General features: G+C 39.4%; 1 protein-coding gene across 1 annotated transcript; it reads right to left on the reverse strand.

Moving 5' to 3' along the window:
* Positions 1 to 37: 37 nt before the first annotated feature.
* nmur3 (neuromedin U receptor 3) lies at positions 38 to 12,662 on the reverse strand. The gene is made up of 3 exons (XM_029279235.2): positions 12,441 to 12,662; positions 7,177 to 8,094; positions 38 to 2,607 (listed from the first exon to the last, which is right to left on the reverse strand). Exons 2-3 carry the CDS (start codon positions 8,018 to 8,020, stop codon positions 2,174 to 2,176), a joined length of 1,278 nt encoding a protein of 425 aa, XP_029135068.2. The 5' UTR covers positions 8,021 to 8,094; positions 12,441 to 12,662; the 3' UTR covers positions 38 to 2,173.
* Between the last annotated feature and the right edge of the window lie 9,800 nt (positions 12,663 to 22,462).

The following is a 22,462-nucleotide window of genomic DNA, read 5'->3' on the forward strand; positions in this document are numbered from 1 at the left end:
TTACATATTGACAGCTTTAACATTTATTTGTGTTTTTTTTTTCTTAAACAGACACAAACACCAAAATCAGTCTTTGAACATTTCTACAAGTGTTTAGCAATCAATCATATCATGGACAGGACGACTGCTGGCCGTACGACAAGAGAGACGAAACAAGACCAGAAAAAAGCTTGCAGTAAAGCATCACATTCTCAGTTTACAATTCCACTGAAACAAACGGAACAGTTTGACGTGTTTTTGCTGCCCAGCATCACAAGAAGTCCCCCAAATAACATCAAAGAAATCAAGTACAGGAAGTTAAAACATACATCAGATTGTCCAACTTTCTCTCTGGCTTCCCCTCTAAGGCATTCAGCAGCAAAGTAAGACAGCAGGTGGAATATGCAGGCACTGTTGAACAATGTAATTTATAAAAAATAAACACCAAACACCTGGATTAAGTTTAAGTCAAAGCTCCTTGATGACATGTTAAGTTAAAACGATAAAATGAGTTTTGGAAAAAAGTTTTCTTCACTTTCTCTTCACCAGTTAAAGCTCTCTTCAGTAAAATCTTCAACTCTGTTCTCAAAAATGTTCTTCAGGGAATAAACTACAAAAGTGCATCGCACTCACCAAAGAAAAAAAAATTAGACACAATATCTCTGTCTCATAATTACGAGATCAGGATCAGAAGAGTTTGCAAAGGCCGTTATCGTTTATTGCTAACGCTAGGATAATTGAGTGGGCAATTAACTCGAAATGAGACACTCAGAAATATTAACGTCACTTAATGTGGGTGGCATTCATATTAGTATGTGAACATTGTGCAGGCATCTCGAGTCGTTGGGATTGTTCAGGCAGAGAGTCTAACCTGCTGGCTCACTCTCTAATGCAGGAGGAGTTAAACCCATACGGGATGCTTCATGGATATTAATTCATGCATTTGAAATGCATTTGAACTGCAGTGGTTCAAACGAAGCAGTGGCCGGTATGTGACATTTTTTTTCTTTGGTGAATGCAATTCCCCTTCCGTAATAAACAGACAGCATACTGTAAAGGACCCTATCTATATGATTGATAGCATGTTGTCTCGTGCAATGGTTCTCAACTGGTCCAGCCTCAGGAAACCACCTCCAGCTCCTTCACGCAAACTGCATTTCAGATATTTTTCTACCAATCAGATTTGTTCCATGAAAAATGCTGCAGTTTGGACCTTAGACAGTACAAAATGTGACAGAACAAAGAAACAAAACAAACATGCTGGAAAAGTGCTTTCCTTTTGTACCTTTGGATCCCGACCCACATGTTGAGAAACACTGGTGTGCTTTTTTTCAAGAGCATTTTCACACTTTGAATGGTATTTCTTCAGTAAATTTAAGGTGCTAAGTAGTTTTATTTAATGCCTTTGTTTTTCTGTGAAGAACTTTAAGGATTTGTCGATTTTGGCGTCCCCTGAGTGTGAGGACAAAATGTTATCTTTGCTGATCTTGTGCCTCCCTACATGTGTGGTTTCTGAAGAAGAAAAAAAGATTCTTCTTTGCTCTAAATGTCTAACTTGCAACTCACAATGATGGCAACACCTAGCCCAAATCAGGGCTGTATAAGATAAGTATTTAAAAATTAAAATCTTCTTGGTGGTCTCTTTGCATTGATAGGTTAAATATAAACAGCAGGATGAGGATGAAATCAATGTAAATCAAAAGTTCATCACCGCACCACTGACTCTAGATCCGGTTTCTTCTGTTTCAAGGTGCAGTTACTTTCAGCTGCCTCAAGATAGCAATGCTCCAATGATACTCCATCCTCATTTAATTACCAACATGCCCATAGGGACAGATGTCCACATGTAGATTTGCTATTTCCACAACTTAAGCACCAAGCCTGAAAATGAGATCTGAGTGGGCAGGCCGATAAGCAATGACAGGTGTTCTGCATGTTGCATTACTTTGCACCATTTTGTAAGATGTCTTCTGATCTGTTATTAACAACATTTTTTTTACAGATTCTACTTCTTTTCACTGTTTCCGGACGTTTTGCTGAGTTAGGCGGACACTCTGCTTGCATTAGTTTCATGTAGTTATCCGTCCCCTCATCATGCTGGATGAAAGAAAGAAAAAGATCATATTTCCCCAAATGTCATAACTATTCCCTTAAACACTTTTCTGCATTCGATGCCTGTTAGCTTAATCAAATCTCAGAACATAGAGGTTCTGCAGGTCGTCTTTTTACATGCACATGTGAGGATTGCAGAGTCCATGCTCAGTGTCATGCTAGGAGACAGCAGAGGGATGACAGCATTAGAGTGCTTACCCTCCGACTGACATCTGGAGCCTGATGAGACAGAGGGAGCCAGTGATATCTTAGGGAACGGCGGTGAGTCTCTGACAGAGCTCGTGTCCTCGGTTGGGGAGCACATGAGTTCTCTGAAACACTCTCTGAAGCGTGTGGAGAGCAGGCTGTAGATGATGGGGTTGACTGCTGAGCTGAGGTAGAAGAAGACCCCGGACAGGATGTGGACATACTGATAAATGTTGTGCATCAAGTCGGTCCACTGGCTGATTGAGCTCCACAGGAGCCGCTCGATGTGGAAGGGCGCCCAGCAGATCCCAAATACGGCCACCACAATCGCTGGAGGATCAAACAGAGAGAACATAGTTTATTTCCCTTTTTTCATGATCTTTATTTGTATTGTTGTATTTATGTATGTTAAAGAAGTAAAAATCAACACACATTTGAACAAAGTGTAAAGCAAAACGTGAATGGTAATAACTTAAGCTCACTGGACACACATTACAGATATTTAAAAAAAAAAACATATTCATGATTCAATCATCTCAAGGTAAAGGGTAACACTGTCAATAATGACAACAAGACGTATGACAAGCAAAAAACAGATGAAGAAGATTCTTCATCTTTGTAAGTTAGATGAAAGTGAGTTAGAATGATTTTGAAAGATAAAAAAGGGGGAGTGCGCCCCATCCACAGAGGCTATAGTCCTCTAAGCTGGCAGCCCGGGTTCAAATCCAACATGTGGCACTCATCTCTCTCTCTCTCTCTCTCTCTCTCTCTCTCTCTCTCTCTCTCTCCCTGATTTCTGACTGTATCCACTGTGCTATCTCTAAAATGAATGCATAAAAAGGCCCAAAAATAAACCTTAAAAAAAAAAGGTCAAAAAGTTAGACGCTTATAAAACACAGCTTTTCTAGCTCCAGTAAACTCAATATCTATTTGGCTTTTATGACTTTACTAAGTCTGTTCTCTGCAGAGCTGTTCAAATGATTACATTCATCTGAACTCTGATATAAAGTTCATATTTTAAAGGACAAAGCTTCATGGATGTGCTGGTTCCAAGCTGTCAAATGTCAGGATTCTATTCTTTGTCTTAGATGAAAATAAACTAAATATAACAGTGTTAACACCAGATACGTCTTCTTTGAATGTGGGTGACTTCAACATAATGTATTTTGTGACAGAACCAGGAATCAATGAGTCAAAAACAAGCAAGCAGATGTGTGGAACATCTTGTTGAAAAGAAAAGAAGCCAACGTTGTTTTGTGTCACTTAAATAGCCACAGTCTTACCAAGACTGTCTGCAGTTCACACCCAGGACTTTTCTATCTGTCAATCTATCTATCTCTACTGTCATCCATCCTTCCATCCATTATCCTTCCTTCCCTCCCTCCTTCCCTCCATCCATCTGTCAATCCATCCATTATCCCTCATTACTCAACATCCCTTAACAATAACACAATTCTCTCCTAATAAGCCACACTTGGTGCTTTCAGGGTCTGCATCTGAAGGACAAGCTGACACTGTCTGGCCGTTGACTATGTGGACATATTGCATCAAACTATCTGTAGTCGCTTTGTTGAAAGCTTGGTGGTACTCCAAACCCTGAAAAAAAAAGATGAGAGGGTGGAGAATGTCTGATATAGAATAGAATAGAATTGCTTTATTGATCCCAAACTGGGTAATTGTGGAAATTTGAAAATTGAAAATTCCTGAGATGTAGTTTCTCTATTTTCCAAACAAAAGTCTCCATTTGAGCACTTAAAAAAACTGTTTCATTTGTATCCCTCTTAAGGATATTTATAGTCTGTAAAAAGCGTCTTATTCCACACTGTTAAACTGAGTCACATTTAAATTCTCCATCATCTTGTCCCAGCGCCATGCCATTGTTCTGACAGGCCATTATTTCCAAATCCCAACAGGCTGAAACAATGTCAGCGGACTGAAACCTCATTTGTGCATCAGCTTGTTAGAGCATTTTAATCAAAAACACATCATTCCCAAACCCTGATAGTCCAAAAAAAATGTATGGAATAAAAAGAAGCCCCACTGCTCCCATAATGCACCCTTCGTGCATTTGTTAGTTCAGTGAACATGGTGGTATATTGTCATCAGATGGCTCAAATCCCTAAAAATGCTGCAGGCACACACACTGATATATACTCTATATACTAGGTTTTCTATACTTATGGGAACTCTCTTTACAGACGGCTCTCATTCTATGTTAATACTTTGAAAAGTTTTTCACTTTAAGTCATATATATCCCATATAATCCTCCTCGCTCCTCTGCTTCTCATTTAGACACATAAAGTATCCTTCAGCATATGAATGAGCAACATGCAGTCATCCCCAGTGCTTGATGATGTTTCTTTTCTTTCTTTCTTTCTTTTTCACTTCCCTTTGGCGTCTCATACAGATACACAAGTGAGTGTCTGTTTTCTTCCTGCCATGACAAAGTGTGAATGTGAATAAGTCTTTATAGTCTACATGGCAGAGTTTAAGCAAAAACATCATGTAGTGGATTTGTTAAAAAAAATAATAACTCAGCACTAACTTTCTGTCACACACACATAGACTGTAAATATTAATGGACGAAGCCTGAGTGACTTATCAACTAGACAGCTATCTGTTACTGCAGGGGGCTCTGGAGGCTCATCTGCAGCAGCCACCATGCTGGAAACTCTGACTTTCAGTCAACCTAACAAGAGCTGAGCTGGAGCTGAGGCGGGTTTTAAGCCTCTTGACAAACCTTTACATCGCTCTCACCTGTCAATCATGTCAGCTACGCGCCTAACTATGGATAACATGTATCGTTTTCAAAATTTAAAATGGGCCGTTTTCTAAAATTCACCCCCGTACAGTGTGTGCAAGTTATGACAATGAATCAGACCTATTTCATTTGTTTGTACCAGGCTGTAAACATGTTTATTGTTTACTTTTTTGCCTGTTGTGTGTTTGTGACTTCCGGTGTTCCTGGAGCCAGCCTCAAGCAGACACTAGACGACCTGCAGGATTTTGCACTTCCACATTGGCTTCATTTTTCAAGACTGGAGGTTGCCACTTGGTCACACAGCAGTCCTACTCGGGCCCCCTTGGTATAAGTCCTGTGTGGTGTTAGACTAATCCGTAGACCAGGGGTGCCAGCCCAAATGGACTTCATCCATCTTTGTTAAAGCTGAAAGGTGTTTTAAAACTGGCAACGCAATATTCTTTTTTCCTGCAATACATACTGAGCACGAAAAATGCTGGTCTGCATTGGAAAATGGTGCTGATGGTGGAGACATGCTCTAATGCTAACACCTTTGATAACAGGTACTGTATAGTGTTTGTTAAATTATGTTGTGCTGCTTTAGGCTTAGACTACCGGGGGAGCTGACACCTTGAGCTCCTCTCTCTCTCTCTCTCTCTCTCTCTCTCTCTCTCTCTCTCTCTCTCTCTCTCTCTCTCTCTGTGCATTCACATCATATTACTGCATGTCACCACCTGTAAATCTTAGTTACTAACTACATGATTTCCTGGGAGCTCCATGAGCTGTCCCTATCCTTCTTCTTGCATCTTATCTCATGCCATTTTTCAACGTTTAGTCACTAAGTGACTAAATGTCACTTAGTGCTGTGCTCATGATGGATTAATGTTGGGTTTTTGTAAATAGTATAAAAAAAAGTATGGTCTAGGCCTGCTCTTTTTGTGTCTTGAGATAACATTTGCTATGATAAGGAGCCATAAAAATTGTAGTGACTATTTTTTGTGAGTTGTGGAACTATTTCTGGACGCGTGCTCATGGCAATGCGATGAACAAATGGCTGATTCAACCAGAGTCTTCAGTCACTTTATTTTAGTCCATGATGAGGATTCAATGATGTGCGTAAAGTCTCTTTACATCCAATACATAATAAAACATAAACGGTTACATTCAAGTCAACTACACTACACGGTCAAAACACATTTACTTTTAGTCTAAAAAAGTAGACGGCTAGACCAGCAGAAAGCAGCTGAAGAAATACAAAATTGAACATTTTAAGAACTGAAAATCAGCACCAGGTTGTCTTTTGATTTATTTCTAATTAAAGTTTGAACCTCTTTTGAATAATTTAGATTGTTCATTAATTAATCAAGGTCTTCGTTATTTGCAATGAGTTCAAGATATAAAAGTAAGAGTTGGGGTGCTGGTTGGGCAGTGGTTAATGTGTGCAACCCATGTATGGAGGCAATTGTGCCCCAAGCGGGCAGCCCAGGTTCGAATCTGACCCGTGGCTCCTTTCTCTCTACCTGATCTCTGGCTCTATCCACTGTCCTATCTCTCATAAAGGCACAAAAAGCCCAAGAATATATCTTTCAAAAAAAAAAAGAGATGTCAAGGTTTATGAAGGTTTTCTGGGAATTTCATTGTGTCTTTTGGAACACTAGACTTTTGACTCCTTTATCACCTTTTTGTGGAATTCAAACGTTGTCAGAGGAAATGGTTCATAAAAGGAAGGTTATTCTTAAGATGAATCCCACTGGAACTGAAAAAAAACGTGCTATTATCTCGCTTCATGGGGGGAAATATGCTCTGATGGATGTATCCGCCAAGATTGAAACGCCTCGTACAGAGTGTTCTGACAGCAGACAAAAGGACATATCAATTGCCTGAGATGTGTGCAAACACTGCAGATGACATCTCATCAAAACCAGAAGTTTAGAAAATGTGATACAATAGACGCCCTGCAGGATACAAATGATCCGTACAAAGAACTGCTGCGCTTCTGTCGCTATCTGCTCTGTGTTTTCCTCATGTTTTGTCTTTGCAAACATGTCTTGGCATTGATATTTCAGATTAGAGAGGATCTTCAAATCATAGCAGCCTTTCAAGGCAGAGGATGTTTTTTTTTTTTTCTGAAGAAAGACAATGAAAGAGAAAAACTCACAGAGCATTTTGTTGACCTGTCGTCTTCGTCCGATCACGCTGCTCTTCTTATGGGTGAAGCTGCCACAGTTTTTTCCAAGGTTCCCGCTTGGTTGACAACTTTCTCGGCCCAAATGTATACCCATCACTAGGTACAGGATGCTGATCACCATCATGGGTGCAAAAAAGAAGCACACGGTGGTGATCTGCATGACGATGTTATAGATCCACAGGGGCTTCAAGACGGTGCAAATGGCCGACTCCTCCATCTTCTCTGGCACGTAGAACACACCATGCAGTGAGGTGTTTGGGACGGCGCAGACCATCGACACCAGCCACAGGATGGAGATGACTCGCTTGGCATGCTGGTTGGTGGACAGGTAGCGAGTTTTGAGCGGATGCACCACAGCGATGTACCTCTCCACGCTCAAAGCGGTGACGTTCAGGATCGAGGCGAAGCACACCGTCTCAAAGAGGAAAGTCTTGAAGTAGCAGCCACCCTCGCCAAACGGGAACGGGTAGTTCTGCCAAAGGTCATAAATCTCCAAGGGCATCCCGAACAAAAGCACCAGAAGGTCTGACATGGAAAGGCTCAACAGGTAGAGGTTGGTAGGTGTTCGCATCTTTTTGTGCTTCATGATCACCGCACATGTCAGCAGATTTCCAGACAAGCCAACGAGGAAGATGAGGAGGTAAACCGTGGTCACGGGGAGGCAGAAGGGGGATCGTTTTGGACCCAGGATTTCAAAGAGGTTTACATCAGCCAGTTGGTCGATGGTGTAATTCCAGGTGGCGTTCAATGGAAAGCTTGTGTTGTGGGTCTGATTTGATGTGTTTAAAGTGGAGCCCTGCACATAGAGCTCCATTTCAGAGAGGAGGAAACTAAAGGAACCACAGGAGATGTCAACACATCCTTGGTTTGTTCAATTGTGGAGGCCAGCTAGGAAGAGAAAAACAAAGAGGAATTAAAAAGTGCTATCAGAGACTCAGTGGTGAACATATATATCCCAAAACTAAAATCCTCATTAAAGGCCTAATATGCAATTTTTCCCACTTAAATGTAATAGAAATCAAGTATATCCTCTGAAAATAACTCTGTGAGTCATGACTGTCTACAATGGGTGTAACACCTGAGTCCCACTGTCTGTGATATTTTCCAAGCTTTCCTAGCCGTAGCTTCACTTTGTTTACATCGCCAGGACGGCCAGCCGGCTCATCCCCTTGCGTATAAAAGTTGTTTAATTGAGGGACGAGAGAAAAAAAGAATAACATGCTGTACTCACTGCTTAATTGAATGTCAAGTAAGCGTTTTTAGATCATGATCATTTTGGGTAAATTTACATACAGTGTGAAGATACGAGCATAATAAAGATCGCTAGCATTAGCATGCTAACACAACAATGCACCGCCAGTTGTTTTGGTTTTAATGCTGGTGCTCAAGGGCGACATCTGCTGGATCAAAAAATCGCATATTAAGCCTTTAAAGTCTTAAAATCATTTGAATATTGACCCCCTTAAACATGGGGGGGTTCTCTTAATTAAACCAGTGTTATATTTAAACATACATCACAAGGGATGCACCTGAAGATCTTTCATTAGCACTAGCAGTTTACTTAATAAAATGGCAGAAATCGGGAGAAATGTCTTCTCTCTTTACACTGATTTAATCCAACTATCATTCATCATCGCAGGATATGATCTTTAAAAGAAGTAAATGTCAGAAAATCAGCAAAGCTTCTTATTTAAAAAGTATTTTTTTCTTCAAAATCATTGAAACATTTCATCAGATACAGATCTACTCTGGGAATAATTTACCTGGAGACATAAGAGTTGATTAATTGACTTTTTTTTTTCTCACTCTGCATTTAAAATGTGGTTCTGTTAACGTCTTAAATGACAACAACTGTGAATTAATGAGAGGGGAAATATTCATGGAAAGCATTTGTCAGGGAACACACCCTTTAAACAGAGGGTTGTGATTGTTAGGATCATCACAAGCTGGAAAATCCCATTGTCATCATTCTCCAGTTGAATATGATTAAGATTTCTAGTTGATAAATGTTATGGGTCGATGCGTTTCTGCAATGAGTGTCACTGAGAAGGATTACTATGTGCTGCCGTAGTAGTTTATATTCATCAGGTCTGCTTAGCAAAGCTCTTGAGTCATTTTCATTTGTTAAAGGGCTTCTACCAGGTTGCTTTGACAGTTTGTACATGGGAGTTTTTAACATTTTAAACATATTTGGGGTTTAAAAAAATGTTCTTATGAAACTTTTTCTTAGCAGAGTTTTGCTAAATGTTGGCACCACGTGGTAGGTGTTAGGTGTGGGTATTGCATAGGTAGTGTTGATGGTTGTGCTGTCTATCTTGGATATAATAGTTCCCAGTAAAAGGGGTTTGTATTACTGTAAATCTCGCTTATTTAATTTGATTAGGTGAATTATCTTGGCTGGATGCTGGGACACAAACAAATTGGTCCAGTTTACCTAAAGGTTCAGAATGGCATGTGTTGTAACTGCTTTTCTTTGCTTTAAATAACAACAGAACCTTTTTGTGGAAACTTCTTGACACCAGTCACACCCCTAACCTGACTAACTTTTTGAAATGGGAGATTAAGCTTGTGACTTTAAGATGGGAGGAAACTTTTTGTGCACTCAAAAGCTTCTTGTCCCAGTTTGTCAAATACCAATGCTTTGTCACAAAGCTGTCATGTCTCTTAAAGACGTACAAATGTGTAGAAGCATTGTCCTGTCCCACATGTGGACACGTTTGTTTGGATAAGATCGGCCCAAAAATCATGGAGAGTTCATGGGCTAGTGGACAACAATAACCCCCAATTCCTAAATAGTCCGTCACTGCTGTGGTCTGTCAGTGCTACAGATTTCGAGTCCGTATATATAGTGTTTTATTTTGCAATTGACCGGACGACCTGTGCGTTTCCTTGTCAGACTTCCTGTCTGGGATGTTGTATTCTGTCCAGCTTGACGCGTGCCTGCAGTGTAATCTGTCGAAAATAGACTCACAGCATATTTAAAACGGAGCAAAGCCTCGTGGCAGAACTGACTACAGTGGGAGAAAAATACAGTGTGTGCGGCGCTCATGGTGTATATGTGTAAACTGGGATTTAGGCGACTCTCTCCATTTTCGAGGTTTCCTAGGTGATGGTCTTGAGATGTTTTGACCATCCATTGCATCCTACACCACCAGTGGATACTCAAGGTATCTCTACTTTGTTGATGAGAGTTATGTTTCAGTGGAGAGGTTTACATTTTATTTATCTGAAATGGTCTCATGGAGATGCCGAAGAGTGCCTGATATGTCTGGATGCCAAGAGCTTTGACATCTTTATTTGACGCCTCGGATTTAGAATGGGCTGGCCGCTTCGGTCCTTGCTATGATTTGCCTGGACCTGCCATTTACTCTTTTGGATGTGAGACATATGGAGGCAGGTTCAATAAGGACTAGGCCAGTTTGTTACTCCTGATAACACAACCATTATAGGAAGCACCAGCTGAGGTGTATGCTTATGCTCACTTTCCTCTGGTAAGAAATGCAAAGATGAGTTGGACTGTGTAACTACAGCCCCAAGTTTGGGCATTAAACATAATGGCTGCAGTAACCACTTTCCCTCTCTGCTCGTCTGTAAAGGCACTTCAAATCCTGGATATTTTCTGAATTGATATTTACGAACTGCCTACTGCCTCTTATAATGGTTCTTATGATGGTCGGGTTATATAGCCTATGTATGTGGCTATATGGGTTCTTTTCTGTTGGATTTTCTTTTTTTATTCTGATTATTTTGCATTTGCTACATTCTTGCTGTTGTTTATGTTCTTCTGTGTTTGGTTTAGTTTGCGCTTGTTTTTGCCTTTGCCTGTGTTTTTAAAGGTGCTACATAAAATAAGTTATTATTATTATTTCATTCATGCACAACACAAACAATTGATTTCCACGTCCCTTGTTGAGAGATAAAATATGGCACTTAAATTGTCTTTTTAGGTTAATTCTGTCTGATAAGACACTTATAGTTAATAGTTACTCATGTTGTGTTTCCCTTTTCTTGTGGCCACTCGAGCTGCTTCATAAGACCTGATTATAAGAGGACCAGCTGGTGCAGAAATGAACGACTTGTTACTTAAATCAAACATATATGTGTATTAATGAGGTGGTATCTATAACTGCAGATTGAGTTGTATTGAGTTTATATTATTATGTGTATTATTTTCATTACACTTTTGAAAATGGATTTGCATTCAATTCAATTCAATTCAATTCAATTTATTTTGTATAGCGTCAACTCATAACAAGTGTTATCTCAAGACACTTTACAGAAAGCAGGTAAAATACCTTACTCTTTGTCTGTTAACATTACAAAAGAGCAGGTAAAAAGACCTTACTCTTTGTTATGTTACAAAAAGCAGGTAAAAGACCTTACTTATTGCTATATTACAAAGACCCAGCCTATCCATCATGAGCACTTTAGCAAAGCAGCAAAGGTTACAGTGGTAGAAGACCTGTTAACTGCTCCCTGCAGTCAATAAATGACACTTGATTGTGTCTAAGTGATGCTGTTCTGCCTGAGATAATCCCAGACCCTTAGGGGCAAAATACATTTTCTGTTGGTCATGGATGATGAAGAAACAATTTAGAGAGGGTGGAAAAAAACACGTATCTGTCATGCACTGAAATAACATGATATTTCCCTGTGGGTTGATGCATTATTGCCATTACTGCCCCATTAATACGCTTCAAATAATTCTCATCAACCGGTGCCTGTAGAGAATAATTGACATCACTCTCACACACACACACACACACACACACACTCACACACACACACACACACACACACACACACACACACACACACACACACACACACACACACACACACACACACACACACACAATAGATGCTAATGACTTCTTCTAAAAGGTTAATTATTGTGCCAATCTCAGGCTTCACACTGTCAACTCAAGGCTAGGTGACTATTATCGTGAATGAGCTGTAACCTGAAATCAAAATGATATCCCTTTCATTCAAGGTTTCCTATCTTATGTGGGATTTTGATTAATAGGCTATATCATAAAAATAAATGTAGTCTTTGTAAATTGTTCAATTTTAATAATGTGTTTTATTTTAATGAGTTCAGTTGGATTAAGTATCATTAAAAGAAAGTAGCCCAAATACAACAGATAATATGCAGAATATTTCAAACTTCAAAACACTCCAGAAGATGGCTAAACTTTTGCTTTAATGTCAAGAATATAAAAAAATAACCTCACCTTGACATTGGTGGTGTGCAGCCTGCTGCTTAGTCCGCTCCCTGTGAGTGCTCATGATGAGAAACGAGGACAGAAAAAGCATGAATAAAGCGATAAAACACATTTGGAAATGCAAAAGTTGCTACATGTGCTTCTAGCTGCTTGCAGAGAAAGAAAGGATGGACTGTGGGGTTCACAGAGGAGGGTGAGGTGGACAGAGGAGGATAACTGAGCTGCAGCCACGTCCCCCCTTCTGCTTGAGACTAAACCGGTGAGATGTAAAGATGAGGAGAGAGAGAGAGATAGAGAGAGAGAGAGAGAGAGAGAGAGAGAGAGAGAGAGAGAGTGCGCGTGAGGGAGGCATGTGCGCGCTCAAGCTGTGTCATTCAACAACAAGAGACAGGAAAAAATCATTATAAATCGCAGCTTGGTTGCAGCTTATTCAATTTGCCCTCCCTATTGGGTTTGAATAAATGACCCAAAGTGCTCTCCTGGATTCCCCTCCATTAGATAGTGTCTTCTGCTATAACCTGGTGTGCATGAGACATTAATGAAAGACAATGCAGCTGGGAAAAGGCAATGGTGCAGCGAAACACAGGCTGTCCTAAATATCAGACAATGTTTGGAACAGTTTCAGCAGAAAATCATCTGCACTTCCACACAGCTGCCTGAAGCCCCATTTATTTTGGATTTTTTTCACGCTGGCTTATAACAGCCAAATAATCCTGTCCACACAGACACTGGTATGGCCTTTTATACTTTACTACAATGTTAATGAATTGCTTTTAAAACAATGGTTTTGTTCTTTTAGCTGCATTCATTAAAATTGATTAGCCTACTTCCCTAAACCCTGCCTGCATGCAATGAAAAGTTTGTCTTCTGAAATGGTTATGGAATAAACATTTAACAGGCTAAATACCTAAATGTGACACCCACAAATATGTAGTCACAACTGTTAAGTTTTAGTCATTTTATGTTAAATAATATGTTTGTGATGATTTTTTTTTTTTTCTTAAGCTGCAGTTTAAGAACCAGAGGGAGTATCCCCTGTAAACCACATTGCGCTAACCTGTAATTAAAAGTGCTTTATTGATAAAATTGCTAAAAGCCTTTGCTATTTTACGCCTAATCTTTCCCAGTGTGAAAAATGTTCTTAAACGTTTATTTTCAGCTGATTCTAAGTCTGCTTTTCTCCCGCTAGATTTCACCTAAATGAAAATAAATATTTTGCGATAAATCGATACCATTCCAACGGTAATATTATAAGTGTGATTAAACATTAAATGAAGAGACTACATTCATACGTATGCACTGATTCAAGCAGACATTTTCTTCCACACCTCTCCTTTGCTGCTGTAGCATTGTTACTTTTTTTTATGTTTTCTAAAAACATATTCATACACATTATGTCTGCATGAGGATTACTGTAGAGTACGAGGAACTTTTTGTCACCTTTTTTCACGATGAATCATAGTATCGAGGCTCCGTTAATGTGCTGAATGCTGAAATCCGAGTGAACCTATACTCAGTTTCCCACCTGAGGGTAAATCAACTCAGAGTTCAGGGTTAGACTCAAAGTGTGTTGAGCTGTCTTTCTGAAACATGCCCAGAGGTGTTTCTGATGTTTGTTTTTTTAAATCATATTCAAATGTGTTTAAATGAGCACTAAGATAAGGGATCGGGTTAATAACAGTGATGGTTTTCTATTTGGATGAATTTGAAAGAGATGAGCGGTGGATCATGGTTTGTTCTGAAATGATATCAGAAATGTTATTTTTATAAGCTTGTCTTGTGTTCTGTTCAAGGCAGCAGCCATGCGGTAATGTGGAGTTTTTTTTTTTTTTTTTTTTTAAGAATTATCCCAAAAAAACAAGAGAATGATGAAAAGAAATGAAATGAAAAAGATTCTGTTTAATAAATAGAGAATGGACTGCTTGTCACAGGTATCAACGTATCTGCCACAGGTCTTGTAACATTTCACCAATATGACTGATGTGTCTTTAAACGTATAAAAGCTCAATATGATCATATTTATTAATATACCTACGGACGTTCCAGTGAGTTCACCTTTGCTGCTTGTGCATTTCACTGAATCTGATCGAAGGAGGAGGAGATGGAGGAGCCGACTGAAATGGAGTCAGAGCAGGTGTTAGAGGAGCTAGATTGAAAATGGTGACACCTGAGGATATGAAAATAAGAAAAAGTTAAGGAAATATGACAATTGTTTGAGCGACTCTAGTCACATTGAAAAAGTTTCTTGTTATGACAGCCATCTCTAGAAAGGCTTGACTTTTGAAGGATTACAAATTTGGATTCGAAAATATTGTTGAAGAAAAACTTTGAGAAGTTTGATCGGTCAGGATCACAAGAGGTGGGGTGTTCATTGTTTAATATGGAGAGATGAGGATGCTTAATGCTAACAAACACAGGATAGTTATGATGCCAAAAACAGGAGGATAACCAGGAGGATGGCGATGAAGGTGAGTCTCTGAACGAGCTGTATTAATGCTGTGAGTGATGTTAACTGTTAGCTAATACTGTCATGTGCTGTGTGCCTCAGGCTAATGTTAGCTACAGCTAGCTGACAGCTGCTAGCTAGCAAGCTGGAGCGTGTTGTGTTTCCATCATAAGGTGAGGTGAGTCAGCTGAAATATATTCTTTTGGGAGTTTTTTTGCACACAGTACATCCCAAGATGCCTTTTTGTTGTGGCTATTATTGATCATGGTTGTTGTTTATATTTTGAATTAATTTATTCTAATTATGTTCAGAATTAACTGTGCTTGTACATTTAGCAACGTGCATTCAACTGCATACCAAATACAAAAGTGAATGTGTTATTTCTGTAGTTCAATTATTTGCTATTGTTTGGTGATTCATACAAACAATCCAGCCGCTCCCCCTATAGCGTGTACACAATCACAATTTCCTGGTGCTGCTATTGTTGGTACCCAAGAGCCAATCAACAGCGATAACCTACATTATAGCAACATGATTACTCACTGATGACTTTTCATTGTGGTTAATAAATGTCTTCTTAAGGAGTGAGACCAAACAATCATTACCTAGAGAAAGTTACCTTGCAGTGTCTGCCTCCTTCAGAATGATGGATATAGAACTAATATGTCTCCCTGGCAGTGTCTGACTTTAAATTAGGACTGTTGGAAAACAAGAACTCATAATAAAGTTACAGCTATCAAATTCAATGCAGCTGGGATTGGCTGCGTTTGACTTGTGTCCTCATGGGCCTTAAAAGGAAAGAGAAAAAAATGATCTGATGTAAGACGATGTGAAGTGGTTATGAACAAAATGACTGAAAAAGTCATGGAATGTTTTTCTGATTGAGTCCATCACTGGTGAGCTTGGACCAAAAGTACACCTCTGAGGTCTGCAGGTATAGTTGAAATATTGATGTGATGAAGTATTGAGGTCCCTGTGTGAACATTGATAATGTTACCTGGCACTGTAATCATTCCTTCCCGTCATGAGAGTCGTCAGGAAGTCCCTTATGAGTGCTCTTCCTGTGGAAGTGATGAGGAAAGTTTCTGTGCAAAGATGGCTCAACCTGTCATCATTTATCCAAAGTTAATATGAGGCTCAGACAGCATGCGTTTACTACATCAGTCTACTTGTATCCCCTTTGTAGCGGGCAAAGAGTTTATTCTAACATTTCATAAATAAAAAATATATGTACTTTTTAATAATCAATATAATATAATCTTGAAATATTCAGATCTCAGATGTTAAAGGTAATTCAACAGCCTAAGAAAAGATAGCATTATGATGTAAAAAAAATAAATTAACATAAATTGCTATTTAAAATGTGGTTCAAAAGACACACTACAATACATTAAGTAACTTTATTTTTTTAATTATGAATATTTTTTATTTTTATTTAGCAACACAATGACTCCAAAAATCAAAATATGCATCTCAGTGCATTTCCATCAGGAGAGACAAGTAAATGATGAGATAAAATGTTAATTTTACTTATGTGATATTGAATGATTGTCAGAGAATCTTTTGCGCTTGAACTCTACAGGGAGACAGGGTGATTGAAGATGTCCGCCCTGAGCGGCAACAAGATCTATCCCACACTAGAGTCCAGACCCTGTTGGTGGAGGTGTTAGCGGATGATGTCGTCTGGGTTGATGCGATGAAGAAGTTGATTAAAATGTGAAGACTGGGGTTTGACCGGACGATGGCTGATGCTGTGATCTGAGGCTGATGGGATGAAGAATGTGATGAACTTGCAAAGGCTTGGTGGCAATGGGGAGGTGGGGGGGGGGGGGTCGCTCGTAACGATGGCATGACTGAACTAGTGGAAGAGAGACATTTTTAAACAAGACAGCAGCAATGTGATAGGCTAACGATGAGGGAGTGGGGCAGGGCTATTGGATAGATGAGACCATGTGATGATTATGAGAAAATTAGTGATTTGACACAGAATGAGAATAAACAATAAAACGAGCATACAAAATATAGTCTTCCTGAGTTAATATAACATATAAAACTCTTTATGGAGATATATGACATAATGCCCAAAACGCCCAATCTGACTTTAGAATGGGACATGAATGTTTACTTAAATGCTGGAGAATTGATTTACTTTACATATTTATTGTAGGTTAAATTATATAAAAAAAAATGCTGTAAAATAACACTCAATTGATGCTGTTAAGTAATGATGAAAGTGCTGTCCTCTGTTTTGGTAAACAAGGCATTGGGGTTGTTTTAAGGACAAACACCGAGCATCAAAAACCCTAACATAAGAACATAATCTCTACTTTCCACATGCAGCACCCACACACTTGCCTTGGGGGCATTTGTCACAAGTGTCCTTTGCTTTTCTTCAAATTTCTCTCATTCCCCGGGGGGTTAATCCCTCCATTGAGTTTCTGTCTCTCCACCACAGCTTATCAAGGACACACAGAAAAGAGCAAAGTACATATTTTTGTCTGACATCACTCACATCAGACAGACGTTAAAAAACAGTGAATTTATCCTTTTTTTTTAAGCACCAGCCAGTTGACATATTTTTGAATGACGTCCAGACAGAGATACATTGACTAAATAATTATTTACAAGAGTCTTTAATTAGAAAACAAATAATATCAAGTGAAGGACAAACCTTCATTCACAATATTCAAGGGATACCTCAGGGGAGAGTGTGAGTTTCATGTCCTTATGTTTGGTGAGCAGTGTGTTAGATTTAGTGAACTCTAGTGGTAAGGAAGCAGATTGCAACCAACTGAAAACCCTAGAAATGCCTCAGTATTTGGTTTGTCCATTGTGGGCTTCTGTAGAAACATGGAGGACTCCACAGAAGATACCTGGGCAGGTTTGAAGATATAAAGAGTTCATTATAAGGTTAAAAAAACAACATGGATTGTATTTTCAGATTATTTTACACTGACAAAAATGTACCTATGTTCATATAATTTAGCTCATTGGTTCCCAAGCCAGGGTCTGGGCCCCCCTATTGGATGGTATGAGATTTCAAGGGGGATGTGAGGCTCTGTCTGCTCTGAGGTTTTCAAAATTAGATGTGTATATATAAAGTAAAATCCTGATAAAACAATAAGTGAGAAGTTTGTTAGCCTCTAATCATACTGTCTGGCTGACATATAACTTCTGATTGAGCTGTCAACAGATGCCCTCTTTGATCTTTTGTCACACATTTTGTCACACAATATATCTTATTGTTATCCAGCAAAAAGTGAATGACCCACTTCCTTCAAATCCATTGTGTCTTCAAAGAGTCACTTTTTCCAAGTGTGACGTAGTTAGTTGTTATTCTCATTGATATTCAGGCTGCTGTGGCTCTCCTCACATGTGTGGTGAATTTGAAACACCTTTGTTATAAAAAAAAAAACAAACATCTGTTTTCTGATGCTGTGTCCTTTTTAAATTCCAAACACCACCTGCTGATTTTCCAGTCACTGGAACAAACAGCTAGGAGTTTTTGTTTTGTTGTATACGAATGTGGCTCTGAATGTCAAAACTTCAGGTGCAGGAAAAAGGACTCAAAAGCTGGAAGAATAGTGTGATACAATAAGTGGAAACTTCTGGTATAATGATGGTTGTCTACCATCCTGTATTTGTCATGTCGCCCATATTTCAGACTAACTTGGTTTAGTCCCCGAGCATGACGCCCCTTGTCCCATGTATTGACATTACAGTACGTCTCTGTAATCAGTACCTGACACTTTACTCAGCCAAGATCACATCATCGATCCAGCCAGCCAGTTGCCCAAAATGCACTGATCACATCCAGCAAGTGACACCAGTCATCCAATCACAGCCCCCCTCATGTGCATCAGAAAATGGCTTCAAAAGTGTTGAAATAACTTCAGTTCATGGGTGATGTTTGGTTGCCTTTCAGTAGTGTTGAAGTCAATACCACACTAAACGAGACCAAGACATACCTGAGACCAGAGTGCTGCCAGACTGAGACAAGACCAAGATATTTAGCGATCGAGACCGAGCCAAGACCAAGACCAAGACCAAGACCAAGACCAAGACCAAGACCAAGACCAAGACCATAAATATCACTGAAAAATTATCATCTTGTGTGCAGGGGGCGTGTCATTCACTTAGACCGTAACATCAGGACCGTCGTAACCAGGGGATAAATATCAAGTAATGAATTAATTCATGTGAATTGTTATTTTAGACAGAGGCATTTTCCTTCTTATCACACATGCTGTGGAGGAATAGCATATCAGTGGTGGTCTTGATTTAAAATCCGGAGTCCGCCCAGTCCAAGGCCGAGAAAAAATGCTCTCGATTCGGAAATGAGACAGAGACCTTCAGAAGATTGATCTCGAGACCAAGGCAATTTCGAGTACGACAACGCTAGCTTGCAGTGCACAAGTGTGGATAATAGGAAGCAAAGGAGACTTGGGTAAAGCCGTCAGTGGTAAATCAACAAAAGTGTTTTGCCCTTTATGCCGTGAGGAGTTTTGAACAAGCCACAGAGGGGAGTTTGAGCTAACACAGCATGCTGCTTCAGAAATGCACAAGAAGGCCACGCTAGCAAAAGGTGCAAGCAAAGTCAAGTGGATCTTTTTGATGACAAAAGATCGCAGTGAGAAATGTCCATGGAGAAGAGAACTTGGGGTGTCATGCATCTCTTTTGGATTTAAAATAATTGTTTTGCCATTTATTATTTTAAGGCTCCAACCTGTGATTTATCTTCATGTCATCAGTTTATTAGAGGCAGTGTGGGGTGGTGCTCTTTTGTCTTCAGACTATCTTTGCTGATGTTTGCACCTTTTTTTTACTCACATATTGGGGAAAAGTACATTTTAGTAGATATATGAAAATATGCTCCTCCAATATTTAACGTATAAAAGCTCTTTGCTTGAGCTTCTGCCCACCACAAATTCATTCTGCTTATAATTCAGGAAGCACTCACCACCATACCCCCAATAAACTTTATGCCACCTAGAGTCTACAGATCAATTCTTTATGTGTTTTAAAAATGCAAGTGAAAGGGCTTCAGTTATGGCTGGACATACGTAATGTGCAGGGACCTAGAAAATAAAGAGACTGACCCTTTATTGTGTCCAAAAAACTGCAGTTAGACTTCAGAAGGAGGGGGCATGATAGGAGTGTTTTCTCATCAGGCCACATCAAAAACCCATCAAAGACAGCAACTGTCCAGAAAGTTATACCTTTGATTAAGAATATAAGAATACATAACTGAACCAAGGCATCACCTGATATTACAATGGACCTTAGAGCAGCAATAACTGATCTGTTGGCTGAGCAGCAGAAACATAATCACCTTTGTGGTTGATGTTTTTGCCATTATTGTTCAATAATTTAATTTGTCCCACATTTAAGACCAAAAGTGTACCAATGGAAAAGGTTGTAGCTAGGCTCTTAGTTGACATGAGAAGCCAAGGCAGATGTGCCTTGAAGATGCATTCTTTATAATGACCAGTAGGGGGCAACTTCACCAGTTAAGAAAAAGAAGTCTGATTGTGTGGAAGAAGGTGGGAGAATGACCAGAGATTTATTGGCTCAGTACACTTTTTAATAATGACTTTATTGGCACGATTACTAACCTCAAGTCTTGTTAAAGACTAACTTAACCCCCAGACCTTTTTATTTAGTATGTATGTATGTATGTATGTATGTATGTATGTATGTATGTATGTATGTATGTATATGGGTTTTTTAATGTAATGTTGTTGATGAATTTGGGTCCAAATCTCAACATTTGAGTAAAAAGTATTTAAGTTAGACATGTTGTGTTAGAAATATGCATAGCGCTTGCATAAATTATTTTTTATGTATTGGCTGATTCAGTGTTTGGTGATCTATGTGATGCCAGCTTTCATCAACAATCTGAGTATCTCCCCTCCCCCCAGCCCTGTCCGAGTTGATGTATTAAAACAGTGACGTTCAAATGGCATTTTTTCGATGTAGATACGCTTTAGCTGAAAAGATAGGTTTTTATCTTTTTATGATATTTTAATCGTGCATTTACAGTAAGGTCTCCCAGTTGTAGCAAAATATTTTTTCAAAATATAGAAATGTATATTTTTGGGGCCTTTTTGCCTTTTCTTAGAGCGGGGGATGACATGCAGAAAAGGGCCGATGTTGGACTTGACCCACGGTCGCCAAAACAAGGACCACAGTCGACACACATGGGCCCGGTCACATAACCGCCAGGCCATCCAGCAGCCCACAATGTACTCACTTTAAGGATGCTTTATAAAGCGATCAGGCACTCTCAGCATGTAAACTAAAAGCAGATCTTCAGAACTCAATAAAAAACAGTCATTATGCAGAGTTTGATATTATCCAGGGGCAAAATCTTTCATATGTGCTCCTTAATAAGATGGCAACAGATAGATAGATAGATAGATACTTTATTGATCCCGAGGGAAATTCAAAGCATCCAGTAGCAGGTTACAAGACGTACATATTGCAAACTTATTGCTAACAAGCAAACTGCTGCTTGTTAGCATATCCAGGAGCTCGGAGTTGTGTCAAATACAAGCCCAATATTCACTATGATCACAGCTCTTTTTGTTTGTTCTTCAACAGCTCTCGTGGGAAATATCCAACTCTTTGGCTGCTAAATGCTCCAATATCTACACCAGCTACCCCACAGCGATGATAACTGTATCTACCTGCGTTTGGTTGCTAAGCAGACTGTGTGGTGCTTGATTTTACAGCTTTTCTTTTTTTGAAGCAACAAGCTGCCTGCTGTGGCAGAAATTGATGCTGTGAGTCATTCAATGTGATAAGTGAAAGCTCAACAAAGCAAAGAAGAAAATGCAGTATTCAATGATTGTCAGCGGCAGGTTTGTAACAATAAGGAGTGAATTTTACAAGTACTGATTTATATTTGTAACATTCTGCCTTCAACTTTTGAGATGATTGTGTTACCATAAACCACCGAGAATTACCATACAAAAAAACCTGGTGCCATTTTTTGTTTTTTCAGCAGAAGAACACTTCACAGTGAAAAAAGCGATGGGAGGTCAAGACTATGCAGGAGAGCTTTGGAGCAGTCAGTGATGATAAGCGCTCACACCTGATAAACATCGCACACAAACTCTCTAGGTGATATGAAGAATAAATCTGCATAAACAACCACAGCTGTCAACATTTTAATTTGACAAGAAGTGTTTTTCATTTATGATGCCAAAAACCAGTTGAAGACTCTTCAGCTAACGAGCACGTCCATCACCTCAGGCACTGAATCCTCTCGAAATCTGGCTTAAATGAGTGAAAACAAAACATATTCCACTTGCATTGAATGCTGGTAGTTATGTTCTTCTAATACAGAACAGGGGCTACAACATGTTTTGTCTCCTGCTGAACTTGGAGTGAGGCGGCTGTGGCTCAGTTGGTAGAGTTGGTTGTCTCTCAACTGGAAGGTTGGGGGTTTGATCCCCAGCTCCTGCAGCAACATGTCCGATGTGTCCATGGGCAAGACGCTTAACCCAAAGTTGCTCCTGCTGCTTCGTCAACAGCGTATGAATGTGTGTGTGAATGGATTAGTTACTTCTGATGGTCACTT

This window comes from Labrus bergylta, chromosome 5, assembly GCF_963930695.1.
Source record: "Labrus bergylta chromosome 5, fLabBer1.1, whole genome shotgun sequence".
Classification (NCBI taxonomy): Eukaryota; Metazoa; Chordata; class Actinopteri; order Labriformes; family Labridae; genus Labrus; species Labrus bergylta.

Excerpts from the sequence above, each read along its gene's own strand:
- nmur3 (XM_029279235.2), bottom strand. The coding sequence starts at position 8,020 with ATGGAGCTCTATGTGCAGGGCTCCACTTTAAACACATCAAATCAGACC. Across the intron at positions 2,608-7,176 it reads ACAGGTCAACAAAATGCTCT|CGATTGTGGTGGCCGTATTT; the intron begins GTGAGTTTTTCT and ends TTGATCCTCCAG.